This window comes from Pagrus major, chromosome 8, assembly GCF_040436345.1.
Source record: "Pagrus major chromosome 8, Pma_NU_1.0".
NCBI lineage: Eukaryota > Metazoa > Chordata > Actinopteri > Spariformes > Sparidae > Pagrus > Pagrus major.
The window spans coordinates 33,959,048-33,974,755 of record NC_133222.1 but is presented as its reverse complement, the minus strand read 5'-3'; the positions used below and the strand labels follow the sequence as shown (position 1 = coordinate 33,974,755).

Genomic DNA, 15,708 nt, shown 5'->3' with positions numbered 1-15,708 from the left:
GCCTTCTTATGTGGCCTCGGGCTCTTCCTGCTTGGTTAAGGTCAAATATAAAACCAGCCCTCACGTACAGCCTCCGTTATATACCTTAAACTCCTACAGAATGGCTCCATCACCCTGACTCACTGCCTCTCAGCTGTTTCAGAAAAAGATCCTTCATAAAACCTGCTGTTAAAGCTGTCTTTGTGGTTACAATCCACTGACATACGGAAGATTCTGCCGTTCTGAATGGAGTTACCAGTAGCCAGCGATGGTATTCACTTGGCTGCATACAGACCCAGAATTCCTCTGTCAGCAGCCAAAGGGAAGGCAACACCTGGAGGTTATGATGATGTGAGCAGCGTAGCATCCTGTGGATCGGATGCTCGCACTGGCTACGAGACTCTGGATTCTCCGCCACACTATGACTTCTACGCCAACACTGAGGTGTGGGGCCGACGGAGGCGCTTCAGACCATCTCTGTACCAGCTCCACGCAAACCCTGAGGTAGGATAATCTGCTTTTTTATCAGCTAGTATGGTCTTATCTCTCTTAATTGACAAAAGAAATGCAGGTTAATGATTTTTTTTTTCACAACCAAGGTGCATTTTAGCATCCACTGAATGTTTCAAATTGCCTGAAGCAAACCCTGATCCCATGATGCATCGGTTAACTCAGTTTAATAAGTGGGAGTTATTTTCTTGGAACACCATGAAATACTTTACTCTAATATTAACTCAAACTCAACTCTGTATATGTTGAATCTTCATTACTGTCTGCTCTCTACAATGATGATTATATAGTATTAGTCTCTCAGCAGCTCAAGGCAAAATTGAACTCATTGCACAAGGATTTCTTTTTTAACTGGATCACAGAAAAGAAATTCCTTCAGTTTGATACTGAAAAAAGAAATATCATCGGTTCCATTTTGTTTTTCCTTACATTTCCTCCTTGTTAAAAGGGTTGTATAACTGAAATAATTGTTTTAAGGTATAGGGAGTCATATAGACTTGTAGTTCTGGAGACCGGTCTTGGTCTCGAGACCGGTCTCGAGACCACTTTTTTGTTGTCTCGGTCTTGTCTCGGTTTCGCAATGTCTCGGACTGGCCGAGCGGTCTCGAAGGGATTTGTAACCTATAATATCCAGGCAGGCACATTTGTTTTTTTTTTTTTTATATCATTATATGCCCCCTTCAAGTGGTACCAATCACATGCATTTTGAGACACAGACGGCGTTGGCGCTCGTCCTCTCACGCAATAATAATTGTGTGTATCTTTAATATTTAAAATTCACGTTTCATCTACAAATTAAGTACAATTTAAATCAGTAACATATTTCCCATTCATTAGACTTTTTTTGAGGTGCAGGGTGGTGTTGGAGGCTTGTTATTTTGTTAGATGACTTTGGGACTATAGTCATGTCAGTCCTTAACAGCACTCAAGAGTCAATCCTCAAATAGTGTAGAAATAGCGGTCATGCAATTGCTACACATATTTGATTTCAGCCAATTGATGAAAACATTTATAGCTAGTTCACACACAAGACATGCACTGTCTCTGTATTATTGTGCCTGTAGTTGAAATAATACAATCTCACATTTATACTAAGCAGCTGAACCCAGTATGGTGCTTATGTTCTACAACTCATGCAAAATGGCAAAAAAAATAGTTTTTTTTTTTGGTCTCGGTCTCGGTCTTGAGCTGAACTAGTCTTGGTCTTGACTTGGTCTGTCTTGGTCTTGGTCTTGGTAGTGTCTTGGTCTCGGTTTAGGCGGTCTTGACTACAAGTCTAGAGTCATATGCTGCATTGATTATGAGGCCCTTTGAGATCAGTTTGTGATTCATTTGGCTTTTAGCAATGACATTTACTTGGCTTTACTTGACTAGGATGACTTCAGACCTCCCATGTATGAGGAGACAACAGATGGACAGATGGAAGGAGGAGACAGCTCCGCAGAAGACGAGGAAGAGCAGAAGGAGCCGCCACCTGAGCCTACTCGCTTTGGCTGGGTACAAGGAGTGATGGTAGGTAGGGTTAGACCAGCATGTATTTTGGTAGATGTTTGCGATGTGAAACTGCTTTATACCAATCTATTCTATTTAAGTTTAACTCTTAAATCCTGATCCATTTTTTAAGTAGCTTATGTTATGAAAAAACTCTTTATTCTACTTGAAAACATACATATGATCTACATTCGACCTGTTCATTCCAAGTCTTAAAGAAAGAATTTTAAGTTGCTTTCTTCAGCTAATGAATGATGGAAACATGTGAACAGTCCAAAGGTCACACAATTTGCTATATTAACAAGGTAAATATTGTTTGTTTAATCAATACAAAAATATAAAACTTTAAACTTTGAACAAAGTCAGGCTAGCTGTTTCTCTGTTTCCAGCTGTTTTTGTACCAAGCTAAGCTAACCAGCTGCTGGTATAGCTTCATATTAACCTGTCTCTCTCTCTCTCTCTCTCTCTCTCTCTCTCTCTCTCTCTCTCAATTGGTTAAGGTTACGGAAATATTGTGGTTAGGGTTAATAAAACACAAACTTCAACTGGCAGGTCTGACAGGACATTGTCAGTGGCCTCCTGTATGAAAGTCAGATGTCTATCCAGCACCTTGACCTCCATACCCTTACTTTCCACCTCATTACAAAAAAAACATACATCCTGTGTTAACACTGATGTTGGCATCGGGCTTAAATTGTGTGGCATTGTTCAATTCAGCTGGTAACTGTCTTTTCATAGATCCGTTGCATGTTAAATATCTGGGGGGTGATCTTGTACCTGAGGTTGCCTTGGATCACTGCTCAAGCTGGTATAGGTACAGTATGTCCAAGAAAACTTCTATTCCATTCATTCACTTATCAAATGGTTGATCCGTGCTACATATTTTTTATTCTCTCAGATTTTCTAGGGAGTTGTCGATGCAAGCTTTTGTCAGGCTGTTATTCTTTCTCTCTTTCTTCTTGTGCCTTTATGTCAGGTCTGACCTGGGTGATTATCCTGGTATCCGCTTCTATAACAGGGATCACCGGTCTCTCAACCTCAGCCATCGCTACCAACGGAAAGGTCAAAGGAGGTCTGTTGCTCACTGATACATTCAACAACCAACTTATTAAACTTCTATCAAAAAACATACGGACTGTCCCCTGTGATCAGGTGGGACCTACTTCCTGATCAGTCGCAGCCTCGGTCCAGAGCTGGGTGGGTCCATTGGTCTCATCTTTGCTTTTGCCAATGCTGTAGCTGTGGCCATGCACACTGTGGGCTTTGCTGAGACTGTTACAGACCTCATGCATGTAAGTAGGATGCTGTATGTTAATATGTACCATATGTTGAGCAACTTTTACAATGACATCGTACAGAAAACACAGATTTCCATTCTATTTATATAAACCCGACATTCCTCCGAACTTTCTTCCTCAGGAAAATGGAGCTGTCATGGTGGACCGAACCAATGACATCCGCATCATTGGCATCATCACTGTCACATTCCTTCTGGGTATCTCAATGGCTGGTATGGCATGGGAGTCAAAGGTTAGCTCAAACAAACATATGAGATTGCGGTAAAGTGCCATCATGGTTGCAACAAATGGTTGCTATATTAAAACATACATAAAACGATGTATCTGTTGCACTGAATGTTTTACTGCTGCAGAAGTTGCTGATTTAGTTCATTTTGGGAAATACATGTGTTTGCTATTTTGCCTTGAGCTAGACGAGAAGATTGATGGCACTCATAACTTTTGCACCCGGAGCCTTTTTTCTCTGTCTCCGCAAAATTAAAAAGCATTTCTAAAGCTTAAGCACAGGAGGATACATATTGGAAATATTTCTTTACTCGACTAATAACTTCCTAGATTTGTCACTTCTGTATCTCCTGTGAGATTTAACAAGACCCAAGAGCAGTGGCAAAGTGGGAAAGTCATAACCCGCTCACTCCCCCACTCTGCCTCTGATTCTGTACCTGTCATACTATAGAGAGACATAAAACGACACTTTACAATGTTCATATATTTGTTTACACGTGCAAGTTAGCTAGCATGTCTTAGCTAGCACAATAACCCCAAGTTAAATTAGGCTATCGTTGTAGGGAGATACAGTAGCTTGCTCTTGAAGGTAATGTTTATGTGCATCCATATGTTTATCATGTATTTTGCCTTGTTCAGGCCCAGGTTCTGTTCTTCCTGGTCATCATGTTGTCATTTGCCAGCTATTTTGTCGGAACCGTCATACCTGCTTCACCACAAAAACAAGCCAAGGGTTTCTTTAGCTACAAAGGTGACGATTCATCGAAGAAATACCATTTTGATGTGATTTCAATGGCATATAAAAACATTTTGTTGAAAATCAGACTTTACTGAGCTCTCCAGTAAACTATCTCACCCTTAACAGCGGATATTTTTACTACCAATTTTGTTCCCAACTGGCGAGGGAAAGAGGGAAGCTTCTTTGGCATGTTCTCCATCTTCTTCCCCTCTGCTACGGGCATCCTGGCAGGAGCTAACATCTCTGGAGATCTGAAGGTATCATTCTTTCTAAATTCTCCTCAATGAGAAAGCATCTCCATCACCATCTTATTTCTACACCTACATACAGACAAATCTCTCCATTGTTGTATACAGTATATATAAATATAACTCAGTATTACCATTATCATTTCTTTTGTCCTCTCTCCTTCCCAGAATCCAACAGTTGCCATTCCCAGAGGAACACTGATGGCAATATTCTTGACAACCATTTCCTACATCATCATCACTGCTACCATTGGTACTGTCTGTCTTTTCTACCAAACAAATGTACTTAGGCTGCCTTATACCCAAACAGTGCGTTGGTCTTTAAATCACCCTGTTGATGTTATTTGCAATAATGACTATCTCTTTTGCCAATACATAGCTTCTCACTAAAGGCATTTACTGTAATTGTGTGGCACAAAATAATAAATGATTAATTCAGGATTGAATAAGCAAAAGTCATGATCATTTTACTGTAGTATGTGTGCCTGTTGATCCATGGGAAGTAAAAGTACGACAAACCTGGGGTTAAAGGTCTGCAAAGTCCAAAAGGATCTAATGTTCCAAACCAAAGTTGCCATTCTGTTTACAGTCCTCAAGTACAGTGTTTACTCTAATGTAAAGCAGTGACATCAGTTTGCTTCTTGAAGTTAAAACTTTGCACAACGTCAATTTCTGCTATGCTTACAGTGTATAACAAAGCATTAACTTGAAATTACCCTGCAGAGAATTTCTTTCTGTACGAATAAACCAACGGGTTTATGTTTGTAAAGTAACACCAACATCGTTCTGCAGTAATGACATATTTACCCCAATGATTTATAGTTTTACCGTACATTAACCTACAACTCAACCATCCATCCATCCATCCAGTATCTGTAGCCGCTTATCATTTGCAGGGTCATGGGGGTGCTGAAGCCGATCCCAGCTGACAAGTCGCCAGTTCATCATAGGGCTGACATATAGGGACAAACAACCATTCATGCTCACATTCACATCTACGGGCAATTTGGACTGACCGATTGACCTAACTTGCATGTCTTTGGATTGTGGTAGGAAGCGAGAGTACCCGGAGAGAACCCACGCAGACGGGGAGAACGCGCAAATGCCGCACCTGCCTCAACTCAAACAAATTAGCTAAATATGTCTACTCGTTATTGATGATTTTTCATTCATCTGATCAACCCAGATGAGAAGGGAGACTCAGGAGAAGTGATGCGTTGTAGTATTTAATGAGGCTCGGTCAAGGAGAACAGGCTCAACAGTACATGTAGTAACACAGTGTAATACCATGCCAGTTCTGACGGACACTTCAGGACTGCTCCTCTTCCACTATGATCAAGGTACTGTGTAGGGAGGGGAAGAAGAACCCTGGGACACACAGAAGCCTCAGCATAACGTCACCTTCTGGGAGGGAGATGTATATCGACAAATTTACGACTATGAACTTATGAGTCTTAACATATGGACATTCCTTTACCCTCAAAACCAAAATGACCTACCTACTGATTTATCATTCGGCTGATATTATCGGCTGATATTGGCCTATCACAGATATTCGGAGATTTATAATTGTTTAATTCCCATTAAAGTTTGCTGTTTAAGTACACTGATGTCATTTTGGACAATAAAGATTATTGTTAAACGGTAAAATATCCTGTCTGTATTACATAGCTCGGTGCTTTGAGTAGTCTAGAAAAGTGCTCTATAAATGCATGTCCATGTGTTTGTTTCCTCTCAGGATCCTGTGTGGTGCGGGATGCGTCAGGCCTTTTAAACGACACCATGTCAGCGAACTCATTCAGGGAGGATTGCGTTGGTTTAGCTTGTCACTACGGATGGGACTTCAGCGAGTGTATCAGCAACAACACATGCACCTACGGCATCAGTAACTACTATCAGGTCAGCACAAGCTCACTCACGAGACACGGAAATTAGTGAAATGTGTCTTTAGAGAGCTCTTTCTCACTGTGAAGCCTTGACAGACGTTGTTTTCAATAAATGATTCAGTCTCACTCTGTATTAATCAGTCACAGTAACATTAGGTCACCCTGTAAACAGACAGTTTGTTCCCCAGTAATAGATGAGCCTCATAAGTAAAGAGCACATTTGTGTCTGTAGACGATGAGCTTGGTGGCAGCCTTCGGCCCTCTCATCACTGCTGGTATATTTGGAGCAACACTATCCTCGGCTTTGGCCTGCCTGGTGTCTGCTCCCAAAGTCTTCCAGGTACAAACACACATACACACATGCAGTTATGCAATATTTTGTTCAAATGTTATTTCCTTTCACATTTCAGTGCAACTTTTTCTATTTCCCTGTGCCCGTTCAAACAAGCTTTTCATTTTTATTTTCTCTGCTGTGAAAACTAAATGTTTGATTTTTTTCTCTCCTTCCCCTTATTTCCTGTCTAGTGTCTGTGCAAGGACAAACTCTACCCTTTCATCGGCTTCTTTGGCAAAGGTTACGGCAAGAATGATGAACCACTCAGAAGCTACCTCCTGACGTACATCATCGCCGTCTGCTTCATTCTCATTGGTGAGGCTTTGAAAAGAACCTCTGATCGCGTATGAAAATTTCAGCAATCATAGTCTGAATGGAAAGAGGAATGTCACTCCATGAAAATCTTAAGGATTACAGCTTTAAAAACAAATGTGAACCATGGTCGCCGCCCTGTCCTTTCTCTTGACCAGCTGAGTTGAACACCATCGCTCCCATCATCTCCAACTTCTTCCTCTGCTCCTACGCTCTGATCAACTTCAGCTGCTTCCATGCCTCAATCACCAACTCACCAGGTAGAAAACATCACACTTGCTTGAAATATATATGTAACATTTCTGCACGTAAATGTCTCAAAACAACTAGCCCCTTGTTATATATTTAGTTGACTCGTGTACTTACATTATCCCAAATGTTTCCAACAGTGTTCAAACCCAGAGAAATCCACAAGTTTACTCAGGGTCACGATGGGATTTATTTGATTGTGTATTGCCATAACGTCTGCGAGAGAGTCACAGAGAGAGGAAGGCCTGAGTCATGCCAGAAAGATTTTCAATTAGCAACGGTTTATTCCACCCAAACAGCCAGATTACATTACTGTACATTAGCCGTAATGGTAGCACACTGAGGGTGTGTGTGTTTGAATTCATTTTAGCCTCTCACTAAACTCAGCACTCACCAGAGACTCCGGTTCTCTCTTCTTTGTTCCCTCTCCTCTCTGTAATGTTACGTTAATAAAGTAGTGTACATTTCCCCTCCAGCTCCAGTCAGCAGTCAACATTACAGAACATAAACAGCAGACAATGGAGGTCACCTGCGAGGATCTCTGCTGCAGTCAAGTTGATAAACAGGAGTGAGGAAAAATCCACTTTTTAATCCCAAAAGTTAAAAAGTCATCTCTGAGCTCTCCAGATCAGAGTAGAATCCAATGTGACTCCGGGTGTTAATTCCTCCAGAAGCTCTGCCTCTACACCTGGCTCTCTCCTCCAGAGCTGGCCGGCTCTGAGCAGCTGAGCAGCTGAGCAGCGACTCTACCTGGCTCTCTCCACACTCGGCAAATGTCTTTTGTTTATTTTTGACAAAGGATGACCAATTAAAAACAAACATAGCAATGAAACAAATGTAACTGTTATGAGAAAGCAGAATTCCTGGGTTTAGGGAGAGTGTGTGGACATGCATGTATGAACAGTGTACAAATACGTGTGTGTCCAGGGTGGCGTCCATCCTTCAGGTTCTACAGTAAGTGGCTGTCGTTGCTGGGCGCTGTGTGTTGCGTGGTCATCATGTTCCTGCTGACTTGGTGGGCGGCCCTCATTGCCTTCGGTGTTGTCTTCCTCCTTTTGGCATACACACTCTACAGGAAGCCTGGTAAAGTCGCACACATGATGGACAAAGCACAGTACCGTATCTCGAACCAAACAGCTGTCCTCCTCTGCTCCATTTTTAACTTTTAACTCTGTGGTTAGATGTAAACTGGGGCTCCTCGGTGCAGGCGAGCTCCTACAACATTGCTCTGAACCAGTGTGTGGGCCTCAACCATGTGGAGGACCACGTCAAGAACTACAGGTCAGTGAAAGGATGTGATCGCACACCTACAGTTGGTCTTCTGTTCTAAATTTAGAGAAATGTTTGTATTTCTTTTTTTGTATTTGGAAGTGGGGCACAGATTAAAACAAATCTGTCATACTTTAGCTAAAAGTATGACAGATTTATAACTTTATAACTAAACTAAACTAAAAACTTCAGCAAACGTTGTCCAATGTTATCCAAAAACAAACTGGACTAAGCTGCTCAACACCTAATTCTGACTTTGCTTGTGAACCTGTCAGGCCTCAGTGTTTGGTGCTAACAGGTCCTCCCAGCAGTCGTCCAGCTCTGGTGGATCTCGTCAGCTGTTTCACAAAGAGTCACAGTCTCATGATGTGTGCCAATGTGGTCACTGTGAGTGTAACTCAACATTCACAGACACCCAGTGAAGATTACAACGTTTGGTTGATTTTCGATTCAGTCATGTTTGGGGTCTGAAACCATTATCCATTCGACCCTGTCTTTGTCAGGCTGATCCCTCCCCATCAGCAGTGAGAAAAGCGAGCAGCGACAGTCACGTGACCTGGCTGAACCAACGGAAGGTGAAGTCATTCTACAGAGGCGTGGTGGCTACAGAGCTACGGTCAGGAGTTAACGTGCTGCTACAGGTCAGAATTTCTTGTCTTTACCCTCCCGGCTGAACTGGGGCCCGTCTCATGAAGCCAGCCGTCTTGTGGGGGTAAACCCTCAGCCTCAGAGTCAGGTTCACACTGAGTTCAAGTGTCATGGTAATTCAGCTAAACCTAAAAGGTATTGCTCAGGATTATAGATAAAAAGAGAGGAAAGAATCTCTTCCTGACCAATCAGCTGTCATGAAATTTAAGTTGACTTGGTCCCTGTGGTATTATAAGGTTCGTGAGGTTTATAGGGAACCAGTCTATATGCAGATGGCTTCATTGTTCTAGAGCTGTTACACTGCGCAATCAGTATTTACTTCAGAATGATAAATTAAAGCAAAAAAAAGTAGTCTATTGTCAGTTTAAGTTTGCTTACTGTATTATTTTTATCTGTTTGATGGGTGGATGATACCGAAGCTCCGAAGCTTGTTTCACTCCTGAGAACCGAACTCATGATTGGTGACGTCCGGTCCGACGCTTCAAAAGTCATCGTTGCTTCGCAAAGTGCTTCATGCATTAGGACAGTTTGGAAAGTTTTTTTGCACCTTAACTATGTGGTTGGCACATTAGTGGGATAAGAAGAGAACAGAATAGCTGAGAAATGTGGCGATTTACATTAGAAACAGTGATATGAAGTAACAATTTAATAGAAGTACGGTTAATTTAATGAATATCACTCTCACTTTAAGGAATATTGCTCTCCATTCACATTTCAATCCTTTGAAATGTCACATAAAAGTTTTAAAATCATGAGCCCACAGTGGCACTCAGACTAAGCTACAGTAAAAGGTACATTAATGTCAGCAAAAATATTTCCTTTTTGGACAACATATAACAACAATTATATTACAATAGCATTTTGCACAATAAAAATCAACATTTAAGGCAGCACTTCTGAACAAATATAAAGAGGTTTAATAACACAAAGGTGTCTTGGACTTGGATTGCACACGTATGAGACTACAAGAGAGAATAAAACTAAAACAGTGAGGTGTGATGGTGGTGCCTCCGCCCTGGTCTTGGAGAGCTGCTATACATTTTTCAAACCACCAGATGTCACTGTGGTTGAAGCTTCATTTCCCATCACTAGTTTCTATTACTACTTTCTATATTCTAGTTAATAGAATATTAAATGTGCTGCTTTGGTTCTGTTGATATTGTTAACACCAGTGTTTCTGTGGGTATCATCATTTCATCTAATATGAAATATTGAAATACTTCTAAACGCTATAGATACTTATGAAATATGCTCTCTGTCTGATGGCTGCATCAGTGGTTTCTTCCATGTGCATAGTGGTTCATAATGGGATTGGTGAAGAGTTGTGACATCATTTATCCTGGATTGTCAGTTGTATTTGCTTTTAACCCATTTTAAGCAGCTCATACCCATCGAGAACAATGGTCTCTTTTTAAAAAGAGACAGCAGCATCAATAAAGTTACAGATGACTCAAAAACAGAGAACATAGTAGATATACACTAAGATATAGAATTACTTAAAATACCTACTGACATAGACAAGTGCCAACCCATTCATCCACCATTAAAATCAGGCACAGAGACCAAGTCCCTCAGTTTCAAATGTTTTTGAAGGCTATTCAAAGTGAAAGGAGCAAGGCACTTAAAGGACTTATTTCCCAATTTGGTCTGTTCACATGGAACAGACAGTATAACCATATCTTTCCATCTCATGGCTTGGTAAAAGAGAGCCAGAAGAAGTTAACATTGCTTTGTGAAACAAGCCTGACTCCTCTCTTCTTCTTCTTCTCATGTTGTTGTGTGTCCACCAGGGGGCAGGTCTGGGTCGTATCAAGCCAAACACTCTGCTGATGGGTTTCAAGAAAGACTGGCACACTGACACACCTGAGGCTGCACACAGTTACATAGGAATACTACAGTGAGTACAGGGGGAATTCATAAACTTCATCCTGTGTGGGTGTGTACCTCTGAACTACTGTTTCAACATTACAACGTGTGTTTCAGTGATGCCTTTGACCAGCAGTATGGTGTGTGCATGCTGAGGATGAGGGAGCGACTGGATGTCTCTCGTCCATCTCAATCTCACGGTGAGAGCCTTATTTCAAATTAGAGTGGAGTGCGCTGAGAGTAAATTAATGCTGATCTGTCAGTTTGTTTGGAGTTAACGAGGGGCATGCTGGGAGGAGCTGTCCACATCCATCCATCATTTGAGTGAGTGCCTTCAAGAGTATCCATATACATACAGCCATTTCCTCTGTTTTTATTTCAGTTAACCAAGGCTTCGATGAAGGACCCGAGAGTATCAACATCATCTCTGCCCCTCCCTGCATTCAAACAAGCATTACCTGTATGTTTATGCATTATCATATCCTTAGGATTCATTTCTTTTACACATCAAATCAAATCTTGAGCAAAAGTTGGCCTCGAATCCAGAAAAAATAAAGCTGTAAATGGCACTTATGGGTTACTGTTTAACAATTTTGAACTTAAACACCCAGAAATCCTAAAAATTGATGTGATTAAAAAGATTTTTCTGTGTATATAAAATTGTTTGCAGCTACTGTCTCACTTGAAGCGGAGCCTCAGCCAAGCACGGTGTTCCAGAAAAAACAAGGAAAGAAGACCATCGATGTGTACTGGCTGTCTGATGACGGAGGTCTGATCGTCTCTACGTCCATCTACCACTTTTTTTTGCTTACGTCAAGAATATTAGCACATGTTAATGCAGCCGTAATATTAATCCAAAAACATCATCAGCACTGACAGGAAACATTTTATCACATAGTGAGTACTTTTACTTTTGATTCTTAACGTATATTTTGCTGATAATACTTAAATACTTCTACTTAAAGATATAATATGCAACATTAAAAACAAATTAACAAAATGAAGTACAGAATATATTTGACAATATATTGTAAGTGTTGTGTTGCAGGTATCTACTGAAACTGCAGTAAGTAAAGCAGGTGACGAGCGAGCCCTGGCCCACCCTAATTTAGAATACCACTCTGATCTCCCAGTTTGGACCACTAACTGCATGGCTAACTGAGCTGACTAGCTAACGGCAGCTACAGTTAGAAGCAGTTAGCAGTTACTCTGGTGATATGCTGCTGCTGATTCTTGGTTATTGCACCCTATGTGAAAAAACTTGAAAACATTACCTTGTCTGTAAACATTTCTGCTTGAGTCATGTATAGATGTTCATCAGAAATGGTGGTTGCTTAACAATGAAAACAACAACTCCCATGGTCCCACACTACTTATATCTTTTGTTTGTTTTGATTGAGAGACCACTCTCAGCAGAAATGACATGCTGTGCGTTTAGGTAAGGTTTTGAATGCAGTACTTTAACTGGTAGTGGAGTATTTCCACAGTGTGGTATTAGTACTTTTACTAAGGATTTCCTTAGGATCTGTGTGTGTGTGTATGTGTGGTTTGCCAGGTCTGACCCTGCTGCTGCCCTACCTGCTGACTCGGAGGAAGCGCTGGGCCAGGTGTAAGGTCAGAGTGTTTGTGGGAGGACAAACAGACAAGAAGGAAGAGAAGAGAGAGGAGTAAGTTCTTGCATTACTTCCCTGTCATTCAGATTACTGTGGGGTGCTCAGGGCTCTTTCTGATTTCTTCAGCACATTTGCGAAAAATGTGTTGGAGAATTATGGAGCTCCAGCTAGTTATCAAAGACCTTTTTCACAGCAGACATTTTGATCAGCACAGCAGGACATACAGGGAAAACAACAGGTGTAACTAAAAAGATTAATGATGACTCCAGTTCATTTTAACCTGCAATACAGCTCCTACACAAGCAGTAAACACAACAGCGACATGAGTGAAAGTTGATGTTGCTAACATAATAGTATCAATAGCCTGCAGCTTCACATGCTCAGTAAAAATACGTGGTTTATAAGTATGAGATTCTGTGAAACTGTTGCAAACCTTTTTACAACCCTTCTTCCAGGGTGTTGGCACTGCTCAAGAAGTTCCGCCTTGGTTTCCATGATGTTGAAGTTCTTCCTGACATCTACCAGAACCCTCAGCCTGGAAAGTATGTCTGCCAAAGCTTGTTTTTATGAGAATGAACCATGGAGCAAACAACAGTGCAAATCCAAGTGATCAGGGTTGAGGGCTGGGATAACCAACTGGGTTAAACCCCAGAATGCCAGGGACCAGTAGAGCTCCAGGCTTACTATCACAAGGGTCCTGCTTTATTACCCTAACCTTAACACTAACCTCAGCCTGACCCTCACCGAACGCCCCTGACCTGAGTAAATCCTGGATCATGTGTCATAGGTGCCAATCCTGTTTGAAGAAGTTAGGGTGCGATTGCGCGACGGTTTGGGGGCCTTTTTATGAGACCAATCTTGCCTTGGTAGGCAAAAAACGCTTGTAAAGAAGGCTTTATACGGACTGTTTAATGTGGAGCTTTTTTATGGTTTTTGGTTTTCCAATCCTGGATTCATCGATGATCAAGGCTGAATAAGTAGACTCTTAAGGGACAACAAGGGACTCTGACATTAGCTCAGGGATCAAGCTGGCTATACTAGGTGTAACTATAAGGTCAAATCAGATGCAAATGATCCTCATGATTTCAGCTCTGACCTTTTCTTTGTTGGAAAGCTGGCTTTGCAAGTTTTGACCGATCATCTGTGAGGATGTCAGCTTTTTCACATCACACATAGTTGTCTTTGTGACACCAAAACTCACAGAACACCTCTACAGTCCACCTTTCTTTGACTCACGTGGCTGGCTTTGCAAGTCCACCTTAACTATCTGGCTTCTTATGACTTGAGGCACTTGTCATGGTCTAATATGTACTCTAAAAGAAATCGAATGTAAATGAACACACTAAGGACTGAGACCTGTGTGTGTGTGTGTGTGCGTGTGTGTGTGTGTGTGTGTGTGTGTGTGTGTGTGTGTGTGTGTGTGTGTGTGTGCGTGTGTGTGTTTTGAAAGAGAATATCTTGTGACGCCAGATTTACAAAATGAGAGGCTGCCTACACGAGATTTCCTCCTCTCTCTCCTCTGGCTTTAGAAACAAATTAAACGCAAATTCACCTGACTAAAAAAAAGAATCATGAGGGCTCTCTAAGCTGAAGTGTGCCATAATGTCAAAATGTGTGACAGCTTTGCAGCCGCCCACATCCTCCAGCACCATTTATTATCCTATCTACTAGGGTATAAGGCTGTACAAGCATAAAAAGATGGCTTTTTCAGCTTTCATTCCCAAAGTAAGGGTCTGATCATCTTCTTCTGATGCGTGTTCCTAAATTAACGGGGCATATGCAAATAGGAAAGCCCCAGGGCCCGCTTGTAGGTTATACGGGCCCCGCATCTGATTTACACTTTATGCAGAGAGTACTTTGATTTGAGGATAAACAAAAACTTCAGTGTCACCCCTGGATGTCATTGCTATCATTTAAACTGATTTCCCCAAAATCCTGTAAATGTTTTTCTGATGTATTTTACGCCTCCATGCTCTCAATATGTGTTACTAAAGACTTACTAATCATCATTGTAAAAAACAAAATAGGAATGAATTAAATCGTACTTGTTTTACTTCATTATCTACTTTCTGCAATTACCCATGATCCTCTTGTGCTCCAGTGTTGATCAGTTTGAGAAGATGGTGGGTCACTTCAGGCTGGATACAAACCCCAAACAGGACTCTGATTCTGGGCCAACAAGACAGCAGGAGGAGCCGTGGATGATTACTGACCAGGACTTAGAGAGGAACAAGGCCAAGGTCTCTCTCTCTCACACACACACACACACTGAAACACACACACACAACCTGACTCATACACATTTGGATAGAGCACATGTAGAATTTAGGTTGAAGAGGTAATAACCAGTGTTTATTTTGTCTCCCTTGACTGAAATTGCAACCTTTCTCTGTGGGCTTCAGTCTCTCCGTCAGATCCGTCTGAATGAGGTCCTGCAGGATTACTCCAGGGAAGCCGCTCTCATTGTTATGTGAGTACAGTCATTCTTCTCTGTAGGTCGTGCTAGTGCTACTTTATTACAAGGTAGACAATGCAGAGTACAGGGAGTGACTGTGTAATTACATGTCATGCCAGCTGCACCACTCCCCCCACTCACACTTGACTCTGTCCATTTTAAACCTGACTGCTTGAACACACTGAGTACAATCACTTCACCTTCAATTTGTGTGTCTCCTGGCAGCACCATGCCGGTCGGGAGGAGAGGAGCATGTCCCAGCACTCTCTACCTGGCGTGGCTGGACTTCTTGTCACGTGATCTGAGACCTCCAGTCCTGTTGGTCAGAGGAAACCAGGAAAACGTCCTCACCTTCTACTGCCAATAAAATGTCTCCGCACTCACTAGCATCCTGACATTTTCATCTTGATTTACACGTGTCAGTGCCTTGATGACTGTTGATTGATTATATAACCCTGTAATTATGATTCCTGTATCCACCATGTCGTTCTTTAATTCATATTCTAGAGGTACTGCAGAGGTGAATCACTCTCGGGGATATATTTACAATTTAAGCCGTAATTGAATGTAAAGGCAGTTAGTTACC

The 15,708-nt window shown here is 41.6% G+C and overlaps 1 protein-coding gene across 1 annotated transcript; it reads left to right on the top strand.

Annotated features, from left to right (window-relative positions):
* Positions 1-225: 225 nt before the first annotated feature.
* On the top strand, positions 226-15,489 carry slc12a3 (solute carrier family 12 member 3). Its single transcript, XM_073471752.1, has 26 exons — positions 226-483; positions 1,864-2,001; positions 2,719-2,794; positions 2,957-3,052; positions 3,133-3,272; positions 3,400-3,510; positions 4,143-4,254; positions 4,369-4,499; positions 4,659-4,743; positions 6,229-6,389; positions 6,609-6,716; positions 6,902-7,025; positions 7,181-7,282; positions 8,199-8,354; positions 8,453-8,552; positions 8,816-8,927; positions 9,044-9,181; positions 10,979-11,085; positions 11,172-11,254; positions 11,437-11,514; positions 11,725-11,823; positions 12,610-12,721; positions 13,123-13,209; positions 14,769-14,907; positions 15,070-15,137; positions 15,348-15,489. Exons 1-26 carry the CDS (start codon positions 226-228, stop codon positions 15,487-15,489), a joined length of 3,063 nt encoding a protein of 1,020 aa, XP_073327853.1.
* Positions 15,490-15,708: the final 219 nt, after the last annotated feature.

Excerpts from the sequence above, each read along its gene's own strand:
- slc12a3 (XM_073471752.1), top strand. The coding sequence starts at position 226 with ATGGAGTTACCAGTAGCCAGCGATGGTATTCACTTGGCTGCATACAGA. Across the intron at positions 6,390-6,608 it reads GCATCAGTAACTACTATCAG|ACGATGAGCTTGGTGGCAGC; the intron begins GTCAGCACAAGC and ends TTGTGTCTGTAG. Across the intron at positions 12,722-13,122 it reads AAGGAAGAGAAGAGAGAGGA|GGTGTTGGCACTGCTCAAGA; the intron begins GTAAGTTCTTGC and ends CCCTTCTTCCAG.